We start from the raw sequence: 23204 nt of genomic DNA on the forward strand, positions 1-23204 counted from the left end.
ACACATACTATTATATAAGAGTAATTATTCTTCAGGAATGCTTAGTGCTTCAGTATAGTGTCATTATACCCACAATCTTGTATTACTCAGACTGTCCACAAGAGTGAGACAAAGCTCACCATGCAGCAGTGCTGATTCCTGTCAGAGACACTAGTTGTGTTGTCATTTGAAGACGCTGGCAGGTCTCAGCTGGACTTATAAATGACATGATAAAGAGGTGCATTCACATGAAAACACACACACACAGGCCGCTTTTGTATCTCTCCAACTTTCCACGTACACACAAACACACACAGAGTCACTGTAAATGTGTGCACACTCTGTCTTTGAGTCTGCATTTGTGTACCTTGTGGGTTTAGAGGAATCCACATCTGGGAGGGATGACACTGAGACATCCAGGCTCACCATTGGCTACCTCGTGAGTAATCTGGCACTGTGTGTGCCCTGATTGGCCGGGGACCTTGTGGCAGGCAGCCCAAATCTGTGACGCTGTTGCTGGGATGGAGTCACAGCACGCTACTGCCAGTCTAAGTGCCAAGGGACCCGCAACAGGGAAGCCGGGCACCGTGCCCAGCAGACTGCCTGAGAGCGTCTCCCTGTCTAACACCCTCGTACCCTCCCATATTCTTATGCCAAGGCCCCCTCCCTCCGGGTCCTTGCTTGACCCCTTCACCATGTCAATATAAACCAGGGACAAGCAACAACCCAACGGCTTCTCTCTCTACAACCACTCTGGAGGCACCACTGAGTAAGGTACTCAACCACAAAAAGCCAGTGGCCAACTGTCGGTGGCTGAAACTGCACTGAGTGGCTCCCAGCGGTGATCGCATCGAAGTGAACTTGAAGTAGTGCACTGCAGAAGAAAGCATACATGCTCAGTCAGCTTCACTCAGGAAATAGAGATTTATCTTATCGCAAAGACAGATTAATCTTATCTTAAAGGCATTAAGAGAGAAACTCACTGTTGTGCATCCAGACCTTTCTGAAGGACTCGCTTTTACAGCATATCGGTTTAGAATCAAGCCAAATATGGAGTAGGGAAAAAGATAAACAACAACATCTTTATCATCACTTAATGAATGTTTTCATTCTCATGCTCATGAAAGCTTAATTACTGTAATTAGTGTCATGATAAGCATCATCCCAGTGCCATCATGAAAGCACACACACACGTGCCACACACACAGACACACACACACACTCACACTCACTCACAGTCATTTTCTTAAATAGTCTGAGAAATGTAAGTCAGTGCTTTCTCTGTCCTTCTTACTTCCATGTTAAAGGAGCCAAATGTGTAGTTTTGGAGTAGATGAAAAATCGGAATGTGAATCAGAAGGTAATAATACAAACTCGGGAATATTCATTGTTTCTATAGCTGAATAAACAAGCTGCTCCCAGTGGACAATGAAGTCCCCAGAACACTGTTTGAAGCTAGAAAGGTGGCAGGGTCCGCCACACATGAACAAAATGAAAGAGCATGAAACTGTGTTGTCCTGTGAGGTCAGGTTGTTAATTCAGCTTATTCAGTCATGAAAAAGTTATTTTTTCTTAATTATTATTCATCATCATTTTTTACAGCCAATCCTCAGAACTACACAGCGCACCTTGAAACACCATAGGGTAAAGAAAAACGCATCGAGGGGCCAATCCGACAGTCTAACCATACAACCCATGGTACACTGCAATGTGAATACTTCAGAGTATTCTGATGCTCTATTTATACTTGATAAGCTGCCATCAAACGAATGTGAACACATGTCAAGGGGTCCTACAACCCACAGAGTCAGCGAAAGAGAAGTGAATGGTCCGGAACACGGGCAAACTGAGAACATTTAATGCCAACATGACCCCAATTAGTGAAAGAGTGAAAAGTTTAATAATTATTTAATGGTAAGACAAGTATCATGTTCTATATGTATGTAGAGTATGAGCATCACTTGCATGGTCTTGTCTCAACAGAGAAAAAGTGAGTCCAGTCGAGACGGAATTTCACACACAACCTTTTAGATCATGCAGTCGGTGCAAAGGACAGAACATCATCCTTCGTACATCACGATCGGTATCTTAGACAAAGAGGCAAACATGCAAACAATCAATTTTCAGTCAGTGACCAGCAATACAAGCAGAAAATTGCATCTGTAGTTTGACCTATAATATTGTTGTTGTTACCAACACAAAAAATGACAATGCATCTTAGTTACAAACACATCCAGCAGGTGGCAACATACTATTCATCATATTGACCTATAATGTAATATCATCAGTGAATTTTTCTTTTCTCCATGTCTTCACATGTCACAGAAACCACAGCTGAAAACTGTGTAAACAGACGGCTGGAATTCCATTTTGGCTGCTTGTTTTTTGGGGGTTTTACGGTCCTGGTATAGAGCACACTGACCGTTGCTGGCTTACTGTGACGATCATTAAGAATCGTATGAATGATACCTGTCCTTTTACAGATATGAAAAGTTAAACTGTTCGCAGCGGGAAAAGAATGTAAACTACAGCAGCAAAGTTGGTTTTAAGTTTTTTTTCTACCGACATTCACTTCAGATCCAGTCTTCTTGTTCAGTTCCACCCAGTGCTGATACACGAGTGCCAAAGATGAAAGTAGATTAGATCAAAAGAAATAAGCATTTTAATAAAAGCTTCAAATTCTGGCCAATGAATTGAGCAAATGACTTCTCTCTGCTGTACTGCTTTGAAAACAGAAAGACATATAGCGTATCTTACTACTCCTGTCTTTGAGGAAACAGTGTAGAGGGGTTGTTTATTTGAATTTTCACTGTCCTCTAGATGGTGGTACAAGCTCCCACAATAACTATCTCCAGGAAGCCCCTTCAGAGCACTGCTCAGCAGCCACTTTAAAGGGACAATAACACGCCTTTTGCACTCAGTGTATTTTAAGGTGTCTTCATAAATTGCAATGTAAAATGTAATCTAAGTCTTGCCGGGCCGTGCTGTGTGAGAGACAGGAGTGAGTTGCTATGAATACGTTTCGACCCCAATGCATGTCCTAAGATGCAGCCAAGAACACAGCAAACAAGCGTAATTTACAGAAACCTGTGCAATACTACATCGTCAACACAACTGAAAATGTTTGTGACGAAAGTATCACCGCTGCCATTTGTGGGTGGGTGCATCAAGCGAACGTGTGAGTGCACTTGTGAAAAAGAACACCAGAGTTGTGATGTCCCCTTTGCTATGGATTTACAGCAACTTCCTGCCTCAGCTCTTCTTGAGAACACATCACAGAAAATCTCAACCGTTTTTTTTTGCAGCTTCGCTTTGAGGAAACCCGTTCTCGAAGTGCAGCCTCGCGACCATTAAGGCATCTTTTTTCAGAGGATTCTTGCCATATAGGCAAACCAGATCACTAGAATAAATGTTGGTTGTGTACATTTCTGCATACCGTGGACATGTTCTGCCTTTCAGTGTTCAGCATTTCGTTTTAATCTTAAGCTTTGTGCATAGGGCCTGGAGGCACAAAAACAGTTTGGTTAAGGTTATGAGAAGATCGTGCTTTGGAATAAAATACCCTGTTTTGTTTCCACAAAGATGGCACTAAAATGTCTGAACATTACACAGTGTGGTTATTGTGTGTGTCTCTTGTCCACGTGTCACACCATCACCATTTCCTCCTAGTCCTGACAAGGAAGGTAAATATGTAAAATGAGATGAATTGACACCATACATAATTCCAGTTTAGTGCTCGTGCTAAGGGCCAGGTATAACATAGCCATTGTTATAACTGTAATAGTAACATCTGGGCTTGTCCTCCTGTGACAAGCACGGGTGTTGGCAAAAAATAAAATAAAAAACCTAAAACAGTAAGAAAGAGATGAGATGAGAATTAAAGAGACCCAAATGAGATGTGGTCAGTACTTGCAAAATCAAATCAGTGTGACTTGAATGGACGGTGTCATCAGGTGACACTTTGGCTGCTGACTCGTGGGTTCTAAAATAGTATTATTTTGAAGCGTTACATTTTAAATCTACATAATTTCAAAGAGGCAATAACAGCTGTGTATCAGAGACTGGTCCCATGTAGTAAATCATCATGGACGAGTCCAATCACTTTTAGTGTGCTTATGAATAAAAACTGAGCTGTACACAGTCAAAAAAAAAAAAACCCAAAAAGTTGTACAGTTGTACCTCCAGTATTCTGACCTTTCATCAGCTATAAAATACAAAGCTCAAGGTTCATTTGTTTGTCCTTCTGCAACACAGGGTCCTCAATGAAACGCAAATGCTGTTGTTTTTTCTAGTGTGTTTAGGGCTCAGACTAACCTTACAGATAACACTGATGCTGATGTGTAGATGGATACTAGTGATGTCCTGCTGATTCCTGTTTGCCATGTGTCCAGTCAGGATGCTTTCTGTCGCTCCTCTGTTAAAAGGAGGAGAAGATCTGTGCAGGACTTTAACTCTCCTTCAGAAGTTCTGTACAACATCATTGCTAAGACGAGACCAAAATATTCCAGCGCGGAAATATTTAGTTTCATTTCAATTTGCTCGTAAAACACATTACCGGGGATGTGCACGACGAAAATGCACATGAACAGAACGTTAAGCGTTTCCAGTGGCAAATGTGTCACAGGATTTTCCCATGACACACACACACGTTGGGTTTCTGTTTCCCTCTGCTCCAAGACACTCACAGGTGGTTGTCACTTATTTTCACCTCACATAAGATCCATACTTTCTGTCACTGCCACAACGCCTGATGCTATTTATAAAGACATAAATCCATAAGGTCAGCTGTCACTTTCACATGAATTAAATGCATGCGCATCAATGCAAATGCAGGCTTTGTCTTTACAGCAGATAAACTATGGGCTGGATACAGTGCAATGTGCCCGCATGGGGGGGGGGTTTGACCTAAAGGAGGGCCCTGACGCGCCTCAGCTGAGCACAGGTATGATAGATGTCACTGCAGCCTGCACATAAGGTTTCACTTGTTTACAGCCAACACGAGCGCGGCTTTATCCCCACTTTATATACGCGCGCTGAGTTCACTCAAGTTAAATAAGCACACACACACACGGCCTACTTTTCCCAATTCCATCGCTCATATGCAGGGAGAGAGAGAGTGTGTGTGTGAGAGAGAGAGAGAGAGAGAGAGTGAGTGAGAGAGAGAAGGAGAGTTTCTCTGTGCGGGCTGCTGCTGTTGCTGTGCCAATGCGCAAACAGCGCACGCCGTGGGATAGGTCTCCCCAAATTGAGGCTGCGCTCGGAACGATCATGCGATTGAGTGACGAGCGCGTCATGCTTGTCTTCCTCCTCTGCTGCGCCGTGCGATCAGTGGCTCTGTGTTCCGCAATCCCCTGGGATACTGTACCGCCCTCGATGGCTCTGCTATCGGCGTTTCGCTCACACTGAATGGCCGCCCGGAGCGAGGCAAGGCGGGGAGAGAGAGCAGTGCTTCTCCTCCTGTGAACCGGCGCTCTGCATCAACTTCCCAGCGAGCGGGGTGAGTGTCTTCTGCCCATCCGCCGGGGGTGCGGGGCATCCTGCCCGGGGTCGCCTGAGGACCCGGCGGCGGCGGAGGGGGAGGGGAAGGGGAGGGGAGGGGCGGGGGGGGCCCCCGTGCCGGTGTCCTTACAGTTAGAGCAGTGGATCTAGGTTGCCGGACGGTCCCGGCCCGACACGGGACAGTTTCAGTTCGGGATAGGCAGAGAGGGGATGGGTCCGCTGTTGGCACAGTCCTGAACTTTCTTTTGCGCCAGCCAATCAAAACAAGGAAACGCAGCGGCGCTCGCGGTGAAACGGTTAATTTCATGTGACTCTCCTCTCATTTACGTGAAGGTTGGCAGTCAAGTTTTTTTTTTCTTTTTGGGTTTTTTTTTTTTGGCACAGCAGCTCTTTGCGAGCGCCGCTCATAAAAAAAAGAATTGTGCCTTGTTGTGCTCCCACCCCCCGCTCCGTGCCGCACTGGTTCCGTCTGGCTCGCCCTCAGCTGCTGCGTGTCCTGGGATGACCTGTTGATGTCGGTAGAATGGAGAATGGCAGGGGGAGCGATTTCCCCCATCACCAAAATATTTAAATAAGCAACATTTGGGCTTGACAACCGGCGTCGCTGCACGGCTACCTCGTCCCGCACAGCCAGTAAGTGTCTTGTTTATCTTGTGAGCGTGCTACTATCGCGGAAATGCGTGACATTGTGCAGCTGGGGGCTGAGTGTGCATGAGGTGGATGGTGCGCCGGGGCGAACCCAAAATATTTAACAGTAGCGTTAGCTTAGCCATTAGCCACCTCTAGAGGCCCGCTGCGGATGGGAGAGGGCATCAAACATTTCAGCGCTGCCAGCCACGGGAGGTGGGGAGGGTGGGGGGCGCGAATTCTGACCGCTTAGCCCGCCGAAGATGGCTCACATTAATGTACTTTGAGTAGCGTTCGTCGGCACGTAAACAGTAACACACCGTCGCCCTCACCCGGGTATCACCGGGGCTGGCTGCCATCCTGTGTCGCGCCCCCCCACCTCCTCCCCGCTCCTGTCGCCTCCCGGCTCCGGTGCCAGCAGACAGGGGAGCACTCCCGGCGGGTAGACTGGCACACGGAGCGGTCACCCCGGTGAGTTAAAGAGCTCCTTATCTGCTTCCCATTATCCGGCATCCTTTTTTTCCCCCCCTCCTTCGTCTGAACACTTCTGCACTCGCCTCAGTAATGCGGAGTTCAGAAGTTTAGAAGCTTTTTGTTGGTTTGTGTGTGTGTGTTTGTGTGTGTGCTGCTTCACATTCAGGGGTGTCCCTGTTATATAAGAACCAGCACGAATCCGGCCTGTTCATACTGTATGTCTTGTCTTGGTAAGAGCAGCACGCAGGCATGCAGACATGGGCACATGGGAACCAGGAAATGCCTATAGAGGGAATGCATTGTGTGCCAGCTGCACCAATGACTCCACAGTAATCACTCACATAGCTGTGTGAGTGCCCATGCTGTTTTTTCAGCATGGAGCTGGAAAGTAGTCAGACAGTATAAATGTCGAAATATGTTGACAGCTGCCCCATCATAACTCGCCATAAGCCCTTTCGAATGCAGGCAAAACATTCTTAAGGCTTACTATGAAAAGTCTGAGGTCTTAAGTATGTTGTGAGTATGTTTTGACCTACTTTCCCTCACCAGGCTGGTCTGTGTGAGACCTCAGCCACAGGGTGAGCTCGGGTGAATTTCACTCGTGCACATTGCCGTGCTCTATATATTTAATGGAATAAGGACCTGAGATGATCCCTCTCATCTCTGCAGGCCCCGTTGCCCCTCCTTGGTGCATAAAGACACACATGAGCACACACACACACACACACACACACAGCCACATTCTCTCTCACTGTCAGGACAAACTGTGCAAACACACCCTGCTCTCAGCCCTGTGTTTGTGTGTCTTTATGTGCACGCATGTGTGCTTACTGCGGCTCGCCAAACTGTAAACAAGCAGTATTGTCTAATGTCTGTGTGTGAGTCAGTGTGCCTTTTGTGGGTTTGTTTGAGTTTGTGTGTGCGCATCTGTGTTTTAGTATGAGGGAGAGGGAGCTTGAGTGAGACAGAGACAAAGAGAGCATTTCTCTTTACCCTGGAGCTTGGCGAGGTCCCAAATGAAAGGCTTTGGATATGATGGGGCGGCTCACTCCAGCCCTCATCAGTCAGTCACACCAAAGTTGGTTGTATGGCTCTCACAGGGCGAGCTTCAGTCAGTTTGTTCTCACATTATTGGAGATTGTTGGCATCTATCTAGCTGTGTGTGTGTGTGTGTGTATGTGTGTGTGTTTTTGCAGCATGCATTCATGCAACACTTTTAAGTGGTAAAGCATCCGTGTGAAAAGTAGCTTTGTCCCAGCTATGCGTGCACACTTTAGTATGCTGCAGACCTACTCATTTGTGAATAAATGCAAGAAAACATTATTGTAATGTATTGTGCATTGAGTTAAGTTTTATGCTCAGTGAAAAAGCCACAGGGGCTTATCAGTACATCTGTTTTATTGTTTACAGGATGCTGAGGCAGTTATATAGAGGCTTTGAGTACAGAGGGCACACTGCTTATACATGTGATGACCCAATACTGAGGAGTGATATAATGATCATAAGCTTTGTTTGTATATATACCTTTCATACAAGAAATGCAACTCAGACAAAAATGTAATAGCGTAAAGGGCAGTTCAACCAACTTTAGTGTGTTTACGGGGGGAGCACAACTGCAATGGACTTGTGAAAAAAGTAGTGAAAAGCTTTTTGTGGCTCCAGAGGAAACTGCTTTTTATCTGATAAACTGCCTCCGGTGATGTCACACAGTGGCTAAGTTGCATTGCAGGTAATGTAGGTACCAGGTTTTTTAAAAAAAACACAGTCCAGCAGTCTAGCATTGCACTCCTAAAGCACTGTTGGACAGTTTTTTGTTTTTTGTTTTCAAATGATCCAAACCAATTCAGCATGACCAGAGTTATCCCCTTTTCTTCCAACACATTCTTCCTCCTATTCAAAACTGGCTGTCTGCATTACCCACAATGCAATGGGGCCACCGAGTGACACCACTCGTGGCAATTTGTGAGTTTACATGCAGCTTCAAAAGGTTTTAGACCACTTTTTCCACTCTTGAAGTGGTACTCTCCAAGACATGTAGACATTGCTTAATGTGTAAAGTTTGTAGAGTTACCATTTAACATATAAAAACAGGCTCAGCCAACTAATGTCAAATAAGATGAAAAATCAAACCCATTTTATGATAATAGTAAAAGTAAGATCGATGTGCTTAAAAACAGAGAGAGAATTACATAATTATTGTAAAATAAGATGGAGAATAGGAGACACTTACGATCACTCGAATAGTTGTCAAATTCTGAATGAATGGGCTAAAATTCTCTGATTCTGGCTTTTCAGATTGAAATATTGTTCTGATTTCTTTACTCCTCTAAGACAGTAAACATAATTTATTTAAGTTGTGGACTAAACAAGACGTTTAAGATGATATCTTTGGGAAACAACTGGTCACCATTTTTTACAATTTTCGGACATGTTATGAATCGGCGGTTTGATCCCTAGATGATCTGGCGGCATGCCGAAGTGTCCTTGGGCAACGTATTGAACCCCGAATCGCTCCTGATAACTGTTCCATGAATGTGTGACTGACATAACGAAGCGATATCAGGCAGCGGTTTGGATTGGAAGCGTTGTCGCAGGTCGGCATGGCAACCTGTATGAATGTGACAAGTGTCAGTGGACTATAAAAGTGCTCTTTAAATGCCAAATCCATTTACTCGACGATAATAATGGTAAAAATAAGATGAAAGCAAAGGATTTAAAAGAAGTGCTGCCGTCCATAAGTGCGAGAGGAAGCGAAAAACACGTTTCAGGCCTATATGAGGAATGACATGGCTAGTTAAAGGCTAAAGTGAATAGATATGTTTTCAGTAGAAATAAAATAGCTTGATAATTATCTACATTCTTAAACAAAAAAGAAAATATCCAGGATAATATATTCAGTGTCTTTACATATCCTGCCACTGTACACAAAGCTGACCTACAGAATCAAGCAATAACATCGCCTGCATTTCCACAGCAGAGGATAATTTGGTACTCTTTAATATTTACAGGCATAATATAAGAGTCTTGGAGAGAGGGTGCAGGGTAAGGGGGTATGTTTGTCTTTGACTGTTTAGAGAAGTGAATGGAAACATGCTATGTGGTATTTGTTCAGGCCGCACACACACACACACACACACACACACACACACACACACACACACACACACATACAGTCTTTAGCACATAGAATAACAGAACATGACCCAGTTATCTAAGGACACCAGGATTTTATAGCTCATAGAAGGCAAGAAAATAAAAAAGGCTTTCACTGAGCCTGCTCCTGGCAATAACAACCACTGCAAGGCTGAAGTGACGTATAGGATTAATGCAGTGTAGATTATCCATGGAAGCTTCAACAAAACTTTGTTTCAAATATCAATGTCCTGTGTGAGCCTGCCAAAAGCCTTCCGTAGGACTGTGTGAAGAAATATTTGTGGCCTGTGTCGGTTAAATATGCCAAGGGAAATAATTCATACCCTGGACTACTTTTCTCTAGAATAGAGGCATTTCTCCGCAAATGGCCCTTGTGAAAAAAAATAGACCTCCATTAGATTTAGTGTATGTTTGTTCGAGTGAAAAACTGTCAGCCATTTTCTCATCCATTAATGGAAGAGTCAGACATTCCTCACCTGTTTTGTTTTAGTTCTACTTTTTTTGTGAGCTTTTGGCCTTCTAACATAACCTTGTAACATTAGACCTCCTCACAGAAACGGCACAGGATAAAACTCTTATTGTTGTGAATGGATGTGCCCAAGTAATTCCACCAGAGACCACAACCCTGCTCATATTACAAGGGATTCAGCAGTGTAAAGACCAGGGATTAAAATTAACTTTTTTCACCACTGTCCCGGAAACGTCCCGAAAACATTTTGAACCGCCCCAAATCGTCCTGAAAATCTTTTTTTGCATTTTGAGTTGTTACTTACTGATAATATAAGAAAAATACAATACATTATGTTTATAATAATACATACATTTATTCCAAACTACATTTGTCAGTGGTTCTCAATTATTGTTTGTCATGCCCCCCCAGAGGACAGAATTTTTTTCGCATCCCCCCCGAATCGAAATACAGGTCTTTCCTCATTTCCAACCGTGTTCACAGTAAACCCAACATCTATGTAGGGATCGTCATATTTCCTGCTGCATAGTTCCCGGCCGAGGGATTAGCAGAAGAGCTTGTATTTGTCTGTTTTTAGAGGTGTCAACACGGAGTGTTTTATTTTGAAAAATAACCGGATATTATATTGTTATTTCGGCGCTGTCTGCTTCGTGCAAAATTCAGCTGAACTGCTGCGTCGTGCTCCGGCATCCGCCAGATATATAGAAGTCCTGCGTATCTGTGCCAGAGGGCACTATCAGTCTATCTGAATCTATCAGTCAGTCCATCACTTCTTCCGCGGACATTAAGATGAGTAACTGGACAGCCACTGAGATCCAGGAGATGCTAGCGTCTCCTCAGTCTCTGTAGCTGTCTTCGTTGTCGGCTTGTTGTTGTCGCAGCAAGCTACTACCGGTCGCTACTTTCAAATTAAAAGCCCCCCGCTAAGAACCCAGTTCTAAACTCCAGTGGGATGCAATGTAAAGCTCTTATTTTGAAGACATACATCTTTTGCCACCGACCACCATTCTGGTTTGCAGAAAGTGATGAAAACTTTTAAACAGAAAAATGTAGTCAGGCAAAATTCTCATCGTCCCGAGGTCGTCCCGAGGTCGTCCCGAGGTCGTCCCGAGGTCGTCCCGAGTTAGATTATTGATCCTCCCAGTGACAATTTATTACGTCCCGGGGACGACGGGAAGGCGTTAATTTTAATCTCTGGTAAAGACGTGGTAATAGTCACTGTCTGTGTTAATCTACAGATAATATATGATTCTCACATAGTCAGTTCCCAGAGGAGACATGCAAAAACAGGGTTAAAACTTTTTGGGGGGCTTTTTGTTACAAGCGCATTTTAAAGAGCCATATGCTCATTTTAATGTTTACTACTAGAATAGGTTATGCTTTAAAGCTCAAAAAACACATCTGTTTTCTCATACTGTCCAGTGCTGCAGCATTGTATTCCCCCCTGTCTGAAATTCTCTGTTTGAGCTTCTGTCTCTTTAAGGTCCCCCCTCCATGATTATCTCCTCTGATTGGTCAACTCACACATGCATATTCACATACACATTCTTATATCCCAACTAGCCACTAGGGATAATTTATGCAAATGTGTGACATGGTGACTTAGTGTGATGTCATAAAGTCATGGACTACTGGTGAGACTGCTGACGAGGTGTTTTTGTATGAGAGGGAGAGCTCCTGTCGATGTGGACGAAAAAGCATCATTGGTCTCCAGCAGTACAATCAAACCCCTGTTGAGGAAGAAGGACAGGTGTGAACATCAACAGTCTGATGCTTCCAACTGAAGTTGAACCATGTTGACAACCTGTGTTTACATGAGGATGGAGTGTCACTCTTTCAGGTGTTATAATTGTGTCTTTCCTCTTTCTCCATCCAGACAAGACCCTTTGGTGGTGTGCGTAGGCGCACCATGGCCCAGACCCTCCAGATGGCGATCCCAAACTTTGGCAACAATGTTTTAGAGTGTCTGAACGAGCAGCGGCTGCAGGGCCTCTACTGCGACGTTTCCGTGGTGGTCAAGGGCCATGCTTTCAAGGTACTGACAAGACAAGTTGTTATTGTTTTTATTGTGGATATTACGCTTATGGAAAGTCAAGGCTGGGGCATGGACAGTTTGTCCTGTGGCTTCATTGCCATCATCACAAACCCATTGCGTAGAAGGCCTGACCTAAGATTATTTGGTTTGATGTCAGCAGCAATCTCGCATTATATATTCAAAATCAGCACTACACTTAAACGCACTAATGGGATTTCCTCTTATCTTCTTTTGTCTCAGGCACATCGGGCAGTGCTGGCTGCCAGCAGCTCTTACTTCCGGGACCTTTTCAGTAGCAATAGTGGAGGTGGTAGCAGCAATGAGATGAGCCCAACCGTAGTGGAACTCCCATCAGCTGTCCAGCCTCAGAGCTTCCAACAGATCTTGGCTTTCTGCTACACAGGCCGTCTCAGCATGACGGTGGGAGACCAGTTTCTCCTCATGTATACTGCCGGCTTCCTGCAGATCCAACAGATCATGGAAAAAGGCACGGAATTCTTCCTCAAGGTAAATCTGAAATAGTGTCAGTAGAAACTAGAGATATTATAATATATTGTATTGTGTTCGTGCAATAAGAAAAGGTGGTTGTCAAACTGCATGCCATTTACTGTATATGAATTTTAAGGTGGCAGCAAAAGTTTTAGTGGAAGAAAATGGGTCAAACTAACCAAAATCACTGTTTTATCTGGTTGTACTAAAACCTAAAATAAAATGTGTCTGTCAGTTGGAACAGCTCTGAAATATATGATGTGTTCAGAGGTGTTCAGAACCAGTGGTTCTTGTGATATCTAAACCAGGGCTAAGGCTGACAATCAGAGGCAAAATCGGGTCTGGGTCCTTGGTACGTACCAGTGTTCTACTCAGATTATCTGGTAATGTGATGGTTTTTGAAGGTATGAAGGTTCAGATTTAAACCTTCAAACTGCTTGCAGACTCATTGGGCAGTCCCAATAACTTCAAACATGTTTAATCTTAAATTAACTCTGACTTCGTAAGTACTTTCCCAGCGGGACCATGACAGCAAATGAGAGTGACATCCTTTAGCAGCGGATGGTGTTGCCCAGCAACTAGGGACTCTAGATGATATCAGCGTGTGATTGATACCTGCCGATAAGATATTGGCCTTTACCCTTGAGTAAATTGAGGAAAATGACATTTTATTTATGTGCACACATCCCAGACCATTGACTCAGTACTTTTCTCATGCTACCCAGTGAATGTGCAACCTGATTTAAAAATCAATGTGGAATTTAAAACTTCAGTTGTCTAAACCTGTCTTAAGTGTTGAACTGACCATCTTTCAGCCTAGCCACTAGCATGGCAAAATTCTGGATACTTTTTCTGTTGGTTAATCACTGTGTTTATGTATGCTGACCCAAAGTTGATGTTTATATTCACTTCTAGGTGTCCTCCCCCAGCTGCGACTCCCAGGGCCTTCAAGCTGAGGAGGCCCCACCCTCTGAGCCCCAGAGCCCTGTAACGCAAACCAGTAACGGTGCAGCCCGGCCGACCTCCTGCCTGACGCCGCTCTCTCTGGTATCACGAGTGAAGACAGAGCAGCCAGCTAGCCAGCCTGAGGCAGCCACTCCTTACTCAGTGGTCTGCACTCCTGTAGCCAAACGGCTGTGGGAGGGTGGCAGCAGCCGAGATGGAGGCGGGGCAGGTTCAGGGGGCGGAGGGGGTGCCAGGAAGGCTGCTCGTTATTCCCAAGAGGCAGTGCGAGGCAGTGCGATTCAGAGCCCCGGAGCCCTTGGACTGGCCATGGGTATGGGTGCCACCGCAACTAGCCTGGCGGGTATGGTAGCCAGTGGCGGGCTTACTGGCAATGCGGGCACCAACGGGAGCTCTGCGACAGGTCTCGGCATGTCAGAGGGTGCCAGCCCCGGCACCCTGAGCACCTATGCTAGTGACTCACCCATCAGCTACCATGATGATGAAGAAGAGGAAGAGGGAACTGATGAAAGCGCTGAAGAGCAGTATAGGCAAATCTGCAATATGTATACTATGTACAGCATGCTCAACATGGGAGCTGCAGGTAACGGACATAGGACAGAAGGCATGTATCTGCAAGACATTTTTGAATTCTCTGCTGATATTTCCTATTTAATTTTTATAGATTTATTATTATCAGTATTGGTAATGTTTCTGGTTTTAGTATGCCTTGTACTGTGCACACTATTGTTGTCTGTGTGCGGAAGTGATGTCATTTTGTTCTAATCTTGCACTACTATGTTTGTCCAGCTGCTGGCGAGCGTGTTGAAGCTCTCCCAGACCACACGGAGACACGGGGTCGGATGCGAGGCAGAGACCTGACATGTCTGCCCGCAGAACTCATCGCTCAGATAGGCAACCGCTGTCATCCCAAACTCTACGAGGAAGGAGACCCTGCTGAGAAGCTAGAGTTAGTCTCAGGTATGTTAGCATGTGGCTGTTTCGTTGTGTATATGTGCTCAAAGAAACTCCTTACAAGCTTGTTTGGAAGATATATTAATAATCTGTATTATAAATATTTAATCTTGAATGACAATATAATCATGATCATGATAACCATCAGTATAATCACATTAGTTGATTAGTTGTTTAGGGGCAATGGCAGTAGTCTGTATACACATATTTCTAAGAAGCTGACCTCAAATGACTGGCCTTGGAATTGGCATGCAGATTATGTGGCAGTTAGCCACATTTGACTCAGTGTGTTTATGACAAGGACATTCTGTGACAATGTCTGTGTTAACTTACAGGCTGAGCTGCATACCTTCCAATATAGTGTGACTGAGAGAGAGAAAGAGAGAGACAATAACCAAGAAAGAAAGAAAAAGAGGAGAGAGATAACCTACACCAAACTAGTGCTGTAAGGGAGATTAATAATAGGATAAAAAGAGAGGCAAGAAAAAAGATAATGTGCAAATAAATAAATAATACCTGTAATGAAAGTTGACACAGATGTTAATTTAACATAATACCTGTGAAAAGCAAAAATAAACACAAAACAGAAGAAGGAAATGTCAAAGAGGTGAAAAGCAAACTAAAGCACAGCCTTTTCACTCCACACCTACAGCTCCAATGTTTGAGATGAATCATGTTGTCACTGGGTAAACAAATCCTCCATTCCAGTAAATCTAGTATATGACAGGTCAAACATGCCAGGAGGTGAGACAGTAAATGAGTCAAGGAAACAGTCATGTTTGGTGGCTCATTCATCTGTACGGTATTCTTTGCAGGTACTTCTGTGTATATATCGCGAGCCCAGCTAATGAACTGTCATGTGAGTGCCGGCACCAGACACAAGGTGCTGCTGAGGAGGCTGCTGGCTGCCTTCTTTGACAGGTTTGTTCCTTCTGTCTGCATGTCTGGGTCTATTTCTGCAAGTGTTTCATGTGACGTTAGCAGAGGCTTTGTTTGAATATAGAAATTAATGTATTTTTTTTTTTTGCTGGCATTAAAGCGGTGCAACAACTATTTTTGTTTTCTTCTGTTCTGTTTTCTCTGAAACTCTGCCTTATTTCGGTGCATCAGGAACACTCTGGCCAACAGCTGTGGAACAGGCATTCGCTCGTCCACCAACGACCCGAGCCGCAAGCCCCTGGACAACAGAGTTCTGCATGCGGTTAAATGTGAGCGAACATGTTTATCTGTCAGTGGGTGTTTGCCCACAAGCATGCAAACAATCTGCACGGATTGCTTGTGATGTTTGGGCAATCATTTCCTACATAAACATACTGTACGCACATGTTGTGCTGCTGAAGTTAATGATAAACGACTGTAGTTATCATCTATCACTTTATGAACAAGCCAACATATCCATAATGTAATTTTGACCACCTCCAGTTCATTTCTCACAAGTCAAAATGTTTATTCTTTATCAACCACTTATTTCTTTCTAGTGGAAATGTCCATTGTAGGTGCCACTTAAAGCTTACATTGCTAATGATGCTAACTCTAGCTAACAAACATTAATGTTACAAATGCTAGCTAGCTAATGCTAGGGCAGTGACCTGACAACACATCTAAAATTCTTAATTCACAATCGTAATAATGTTTTTAAGGAAAAGAGAAACTATCATTCTGCACCTTTCCACAAACTCTGTATATGTTTTTGTTTTAATTATTTGTCTGCAAATATATTTATTTTCAATATGATCTTTAATCACAATGTCAACTTAACCACGGACTTCTCAAACTCACCAAATTTTGATGGGTTATGATTCCAAATTGACATATTTTCATTTCCAGGTCTCACTGGTCAAAATGTTAATTATTGCTAACAACAATTAATAATCCTACTCGTGTTCATTGCAGTTATCTAAATTTTGCTGACATTACAGAAAATAAATTCTAGAAAATTCTGCTCTGACTTACAGCTTGGAATTGTTAATAGCATCTGAAAACCACTAGTAACTAGTGAATATTAAGTTTATGTAAGTAGCATTTATATTTGAGATATCTACAACACAACTAATCGGAATTTAACTTTAGATATTAAAAATGTAATTTCCACTAGTCAAAAACATCATTGTTGTTATATCTTCAGTTACAAATGATCTTATCCAAAATAAATCTGCTAATTTGTTGAATATTTATGGGGTAAACAGCCTTGGAAGTGGTTTGATGATATGCTGGGTATATTTCTGATATCTAAAAAGAAACATTGCATTTCCACTAGTCAGAACCTGTCAACAGACGGAAATTCAATTGGAGATATGTGCAAGCATTGTTTTTAGTAGTTAAAAAAGCAATTAATGATATTTATAATTAAATTAAAGATATCTGTAAATCGGTGTGGTTGAACATGGGAGAAATGTATATGTAATAAAACTGACAGTTTATTAAATTAACATGTCAACTAGAGACAATGTGACACTTTTACGTGTCGAAATATCATTCCCACTAGTGAACATTGAATCACTAGTAGTCTGCCCTGCTGATTCAATGTTAAAAGTGCATGCTACTTTTAATTAGCATTAGGTTATAACTCACAGTGACCACTAGATAGCAACATTTTACTGTGAAACTGAAGTCAGACTTTGATGAAATTACCATAGTCTGTGTGTTTATAGAAAGGGGAAAAGTTTTAAACAAATCATGTGTATCAACTGTGAAAACTCAGTTGTTGTTTTTTTTTTTTTTTGTGTTTCTTTGTTCCTCTATGACAGTAAAACTTTGAGTTGCAGATATTTGAGCATGTTATCGTTGGCTTAGGAAAAACACTGAACAAGCATTTCCTGACATTTTGTAGACCAGCTCATTCAAAAAATAATTAACAATTTAATCAGCAATGCAAATAATTGCAAGTCGCAGCCCTAATCATTGCTGTAGGTGTTGTAGTGTGAGGAGTTGGCGCTTCGATACTTGAGACTGTTTAAATTGTCCTTAAACCTTGCAAGTAGGTGAAGTTCTGCGGGGGAAACAAACAGCATCTAATAAAGAACAGAATTAATGGGCATCATTACTCGTTTAGTAATGTGCATTTCTCTTGTGAACATTAAAAACATAATATTTCCCCTGACTGCTGTTTTTGTATTTCAGGTTCCTGTCTGCCTCATGACACTAATTCTTGTCTTCTTGCAGCATAACAGTAAATCAGCTTAACTGTGCTGTGTTCCTTCTCTACACCAGTTTATTGCCAGAACTTTGCCACCAGCTTCAAGGAGAGCGAGATGAACGCCATTGCAGCTGACATGTGCACCAACGCCCGACGTGTGGTGCGCAAGAGCTGGATTCCCAAGCTGAAGCTGCTGATGGCGGAGAGCGACGCCTACAGTGCTTTCCTTCCCGACGGCGTCAAGATGGAGGACGACACCCTGGGGGCGGATCCGGCCTTCGACCCCGCCTCTCTGGAGGCTACGGGCGGTGCTGGCATGGAGTCAGGCGGCTCTTCAGGTGAATCTCTACAGGGCGTGGGCGGGGATGGAGCAGCGTTATTTTGAACATTGTGTCCTTGGGGGGAAGGTTGAAATTTGGTGACACGCGCACCAGTATTCCCCAGTTCTGCTTGCCTCCTCACTCTTTGGCCCACGCTGATCTCTCACATCTGACTGTCTGTACTACACTGCTAGGGGCAACAGCTGCTGTTACCCTGATGTAACCAGGACATGAAAACTTCAATTTTTGCTTTATGACTGTACAATGGAGTTAGTGAGGAAAGGGAGAGAATAAGAGGATGTTAAGTTTTCTCCTGCCTCTCCTTGTCTGTTTAAGGTGTGTAAGCGCATCCACTGTTGCATATTAAATACATTCCCTGAGATGCAGGTGGTGGGTGGAGCTGCTGGCGCAGCCTGAGGAGGAAGGGGTTGCTGGTTGGACAGGCTAGGAGAAGAGGTGGCAAATATATTGAATGTAAGTGTCAGGGGCATTTTTTTTTCTGACAACTTGTATTCCAGCCTCGGAAAAGGAACTAAATTTAATAACAAAATGAGTCAACACTACCTGCTCTTCCTCCCCTCGCACCTTCCACCCATCACCCTGCAAGTATTCTTCGCCCCACGCCACCTTACTTGAGAGCCGAGAATCTCACCCGAGTATTTCACTGTGCAGTGTCTCAAAGAAGTATATCTCACCCTTCTGTTGTCTAAAGTTGAAGCATGTTTTTCCTCCATCTAAAAACTGAGAAGTGATCCAGAGGGAAGGAGAAAGCTTTTTACTTGAGATGATTGTAAAGAAAAATTTAAGGGCAACAGGTAATCAAAGATGGTCATATTTTTAGAGGATAAACTATATTTATACAAGTGCTCATGCCCAAATTGGTGTGAGCAAAGAGAGCGGGAGGGATTGTTTTAAAATCTCGATCTTCATGTTTTATTGAAAGAGGTCTTGTCAAATAAGGAAAAGTGCTATTTTTGCAGAAAAGAGGAGTATAATGAAGCAGTCGTATCTTAGGACCCTTAGTCGTTTATTTTTATCTTTATTTGACAGTACGGAGTGATGGAATGAGCAGTTGAACTGCTAAATTTGAAGCATTTCATCTTCTGTCCTCACAAGCTTAAAAGGAATAATAAGACTTGATTCAGCTGGCTTGACTGTTGTCTATGATAACCATTTCTTGTTAGGTTATGAACCTGCAACACTTGCCTCATTCGATAAAACATCGGCCCACGATTGTGAAGACGACTTGTAGAAATATAAAGGTTATACTGATCTGACAACTATTTTCTTCTTTGTGCTGAAAAAAAAAACTGCTGACATTATCATGCAAAAAGGCAATAATAATGGAATAATGGAACGTGCCTTTGAATCGAAATCACTGAGCAGAAGCCTGGTGTGTGCAGTGATGTCATGAGGAGGCAGGAATAGGTTTTATGGTACTATCAGTGTGTGTGAAACTTGGGGTATGTAGTTTATCCATGTATCGAATGCACCACCTCTTTAATTTTGCACCTTCCATGAGAGGTTGAGTGGAGGTTTCCGCACCTTAATGAGAAGAACCAGTGGTTCATGCACCTTTTTTTGCGAAAACGTTGTGTAGCAACTGAAACCCTGTAGGTGTAATTTGTCTTTTTTTTCCATGTCTGCCTGTTTGTTTTTTTTTTTTGTTTTTTTTTTGAAGTGGCACAAACTCCTACTGTAAATAATAATCAAGAAGACTGTTAGGTTGACTTTAATCCCAAGTGTTCTTCCTTTCTGTTGCTGGATGCACCTGATGATGAAATGTCGACAACTGACCTTCTCTTTTTCCTTTTTTTATGTGAAATTTTTTATTCGTTAGAAAGTTTTGTGAACGCACATCAGCCTGCAGATGACGGGTCAGTAAAGGGGGTTCCTTATTTCTGCTGCAGGTGGTGTGAATGTGTTCTTAACCTGAAATGCTCTCACAGATGACTGATTTCTGAGAAGGTTCTATTTTTTTCCGAAGACTAAAGAAGTATGAAGGAGGAAAGGGTAAATGCTTCTTACTCAAGGCAGTTGAGTCAATCTTATTAGAAGCATGACAGATACAGCAAAACCTATTTTCATTATGGATAAAAATTATATAGATGAGTTTATGTAAAAGGTTTGACCTGATGGTATAGGAACAGAACAAAAACATGCAGTACCTTGTAAGTATTCTGTTATGGGTAATGACAACAAAACCTCAGTAAGCTTCAACCGTAGATGCCGCACGAGCACCCCTCCCCCACTTACCTCGCCAGTATCTTTGAAGACTGTTGTGCTTCCTGTCCATCATGCAGCTGGTGTCATGTTTCACCTCCAAGAGTTTATTCACGTGTTTCAGAGAGAGGCAAGGCGGAATTTGAATCATGATATATTTTTATTTTTTTGCGTTTTTTGGCTTTTTAAGTGAGCTTAGTTTACACAAGTTCAACGCAGCTCAAATGACCTCATCATTTACCTTTTCAAGTGAAGTTACCATACTCCCTTTAAAGGCCGATTTGAAAGGCTTTCAAAATAAATCCACTCTAACACCAGATTTGAAGCATATTCAGTCTAGCAATGAAATTGAATTAAATTAAATTAATTGTATCTTCTCGTGTAGAGTGATGTCTACAAAATCTGTCAGTCTTCGTGCCTACAGGTATGACAGTTAGCCGGTAACACCTTATGATAACTATCATTAATAAATGGTCAAGTTATAGCTAGTTAAACATGAGTTATAGTTGGTTTACTATTTAAAAATAATTAATTGCGTAATGAACCATTTATTAAAGAATTATAAAGGTCTATAAACATTGGTTGCGACTTTATAATAGCCATCAAGATAATGTTTGTAGATGAACTGCACAGAATTTATTTGCCACTTACAAAATGTTGTACACATCAGCTGCAATTGTACAATTAACAATTGCTTTTTAAAGCATTTCAAGGGTTAACAGTCAAATAACTATAACGTAAATATAAACAAAAGAACACAATATGAAGTTGCTGTCCCTTATAAAGTCGGGTTGTCCATTCACTCAGTCATGAAAAGGACGTTTGTATAGTTAGTTTGGGCATAAAAAATCTTCTGATTTAAACTTCTTTCTAAAATTTCATAGTGCACCTTTAAATAACTATGATTTATATATATTTACCATTTATCAATGATGGCTACCATAAAGTGTTACCCATAACCAAATTACTGTTCACATAGGTATTAGTGAAACCAGAGTATATTTACCAAGCGCAGTGAGTTTCCAAAACAGTGAGTTTCCCATAGAAAAACCAAAATGTCAGACTTTAAATAAAAACAGACAAAGAAGCTTTAAAAGTGAGAAATGACAAGGCCTTAAATGAGCTTCTTGCAGTAACCATGTAACACAGTGAACTACTGAATGACTCCACTCTGACTCACTTAATGGAGCTGAAATATCACCAGTGAATCAGCATTGATTCTTTCACAATACAGAAAGTGTCCGTGCTGCACCATTAACCCAGTCAGAACATCCTGCTGTCGCACCTCACAAGGCCCCGGCCTGGAGACGCAGGTTTAGGGGCCTGTCTAGTCGAGTAACTGTGGTTACGGTTTGTGTCAGGGGATTTACCTATAGTAACGCTTTCAGGGCCAACTCTATGTTCAGAAAGTCCCTCATTCACAACCTTCTGGCACGGAGCTTCGTGTGCAGTAAAGCGCGTGAGTGTGGTTGTGTTTTTACTTTTGTGTGCAGTGGAGAATAGAAAGCTTTAATGCTTTTTTGTTTTCTTCTGAATTGTAATATCTGTACCTTTTCAACGTATGTGTTTACACCTCACAAAATATGTAGACCTACACACTTGAATGGATAAGGTGTGGCACCGCATGGGGAACCTTTTTGTCACTAAACAGTACATATATAAATATGATTATACACATGTATAGATAAATACTGTATATTATATATAGACACACACATAGAGGTCAGATTGTTTGTTGTGCACTCGCAGCATGAGGTATAATATTTACCCAGAAACGGCGCTTCTTCACAACCCGTGCAGTAATTGGTCTGCCCCATGTCTTTGCCCCTGCTCCTTACCCTCTGTAACCCTGTAGCGCCAGTGGACATCCTGTACTGCTCATCCTATTCTTTCTGTGTTCCAAGTGCCAATAACTTTGTGAAAGCCCTGTAACTGTGACCCAACATTATCAAAGGTAATTGCACATTAACGACTGTAAAATAAATAAATACAAATCATAGAAAAAATGTCCAAATGGATTAAATAATGAATATCTTAATAAAAGATTTGTAACAATTTCTCTCTGACTCTTTTTTTTTTTTTAAGTTTGTATTTCAGTTTTTTCTTAAGTGTGTTATAAAGGTTCTTGTGCGTAAGTTCTGAAAGTTTAAAAAGCCTGAAGTCCATGCAGGGAGCTTCTCTCTCACAGAGAAAACTCTGCTCCTGAAACACCTCGTCAGTAGTCCCGCCTTTAAATCCCTGACTCCTCGACATCAGTGTGTCACTGTATGTCACACATTTGCATGATATGCACCGATATTCACAGTAGACATGAAGCCAACTGGAAGCTGAAAACATGACAGAACCGACTGGAAACACTGTGAGGGGTGCTGGCTGGGGCGTGTGTGAGCCGACCAATCAGAGCGGACTTGGTATTCAGAAGGGTACTTACCATAATTAAGAAGTTAATTGTCGGATATCTACAAATGTAAAGTTCAAACATGCAAGCTCATTCTTGAAAGTTTATTTTCACGTATGCTCCAGTACTCACACCTGGAGGCTGCTATGTATGACCTATTTTTTCATGCTCTATGAACATATCGCCCCATAGCTGCCTTTTTTCCTCTAGTTTTGCTTTCATACTTGAACAGAAAACTGTGTCATGGGGCCATGTTTCATATTCTACTCTAAGAAAATGACACAACAAAATAAGGCATTCCTCAAAGGAAAGACCTGTTATAAAATAACTAAGTTTTGAATCAATGATTCCTTTCTATCATTGACTTTAGCACTGTGACAATTTCAATTATATCATGAACAGGCTTGATTCATTGCTGTTTAAGGTGGTTCAGATGAAACAAATGAAAACAACTTCCCTTAAAATTGAGTTTACGTGAGGCCACA

The 23204-nt window shown here is 42.4% G+C and overlaps 1 protein-coding gene across 5 annotated transcripts; it reads left to right on the forward strand.

Annotated features, from left to right (window-relative positions):
* The first annotated feature begins 5180 nt into the window (after positions 1-5180).
* LOC119014385 (nucleus accumbens-associated protein 1) lies at positions 5181-22380 on the forward strand. 5 transcript variants are annotated; one of them, XM_037089497.1, is made up of 8 exons: positions 5181-5476; positions 12078-12236; positions 12477-12743; positions 13641-14292; positions 14478-14648; positions 15458-15563; positions 15753-15850; positions 17853-22380. In XM_037089497.1, exons 2-8 carry the CDS (start codon positions 12111-12113, stop codon positions 18161-18163), a joined length of 1731 nt encoding a protein of 576 aa, XP_036945392.1. In that variant the 5' UTR covers positions 5181-5476; positions 12078-12110; the 3' UTR covers positions 18164-22380. The 5 variants fall into 5 exon arrangements, with proteins under 5 accessions (XP_036945392.1, XP_036945391.1, XP_036945396.1 ...); XM_037089496.1 differs by lacking the exon at positions 5181-5476 and adding an exon at positions 5610-6111; XM_037089501.1 differs by lacking the exon at positions 5181-5476 and adding an exon at positions 5611-6111 and having other exon boundaries at positions 13641-14271.
* Positions 22381-23204: the final 824 nt, after the last annotated feature.

The sequence above is a fragment of the Acanthopagrus latus genome, chromosome 23 (genome assembly GCF_904848185.1).
Source record: "Acanthopagrus latus isolate v.2019 chromosome 23, fAcaLat1.1, whole genome shotgun sequence".
Lineage (NCBI taxonomy): Eukaryota > Metazoa > Chordata > Actinopteri > Spariformes > Sparidae > Acanthopagrus > Acanthopagrus latus.

Coding starts and splice junctions, on each gene's coding strand:
- LOC119014385 (XM_037089497.1), top strand. CDS start 12,111: ATGGCCCAGACCCTCCAGATGGCGATCCCAAACTTTGGCAACAATGTT. Junction 14,649..15,457: donor GAAGCTAGAGTTAGTCTCAG/GTATGTTAGCAT, acceptor TATTCTTTGCAG/GTACTTCTGTGTATATATCG. Junction 15,851..17,852: donor AGTTCTGCATGCGGTTAAAT/GTGAGCGAACAT, acceptor TCTCTACACCAG/TTTATTGCCAGAACTTTGCC.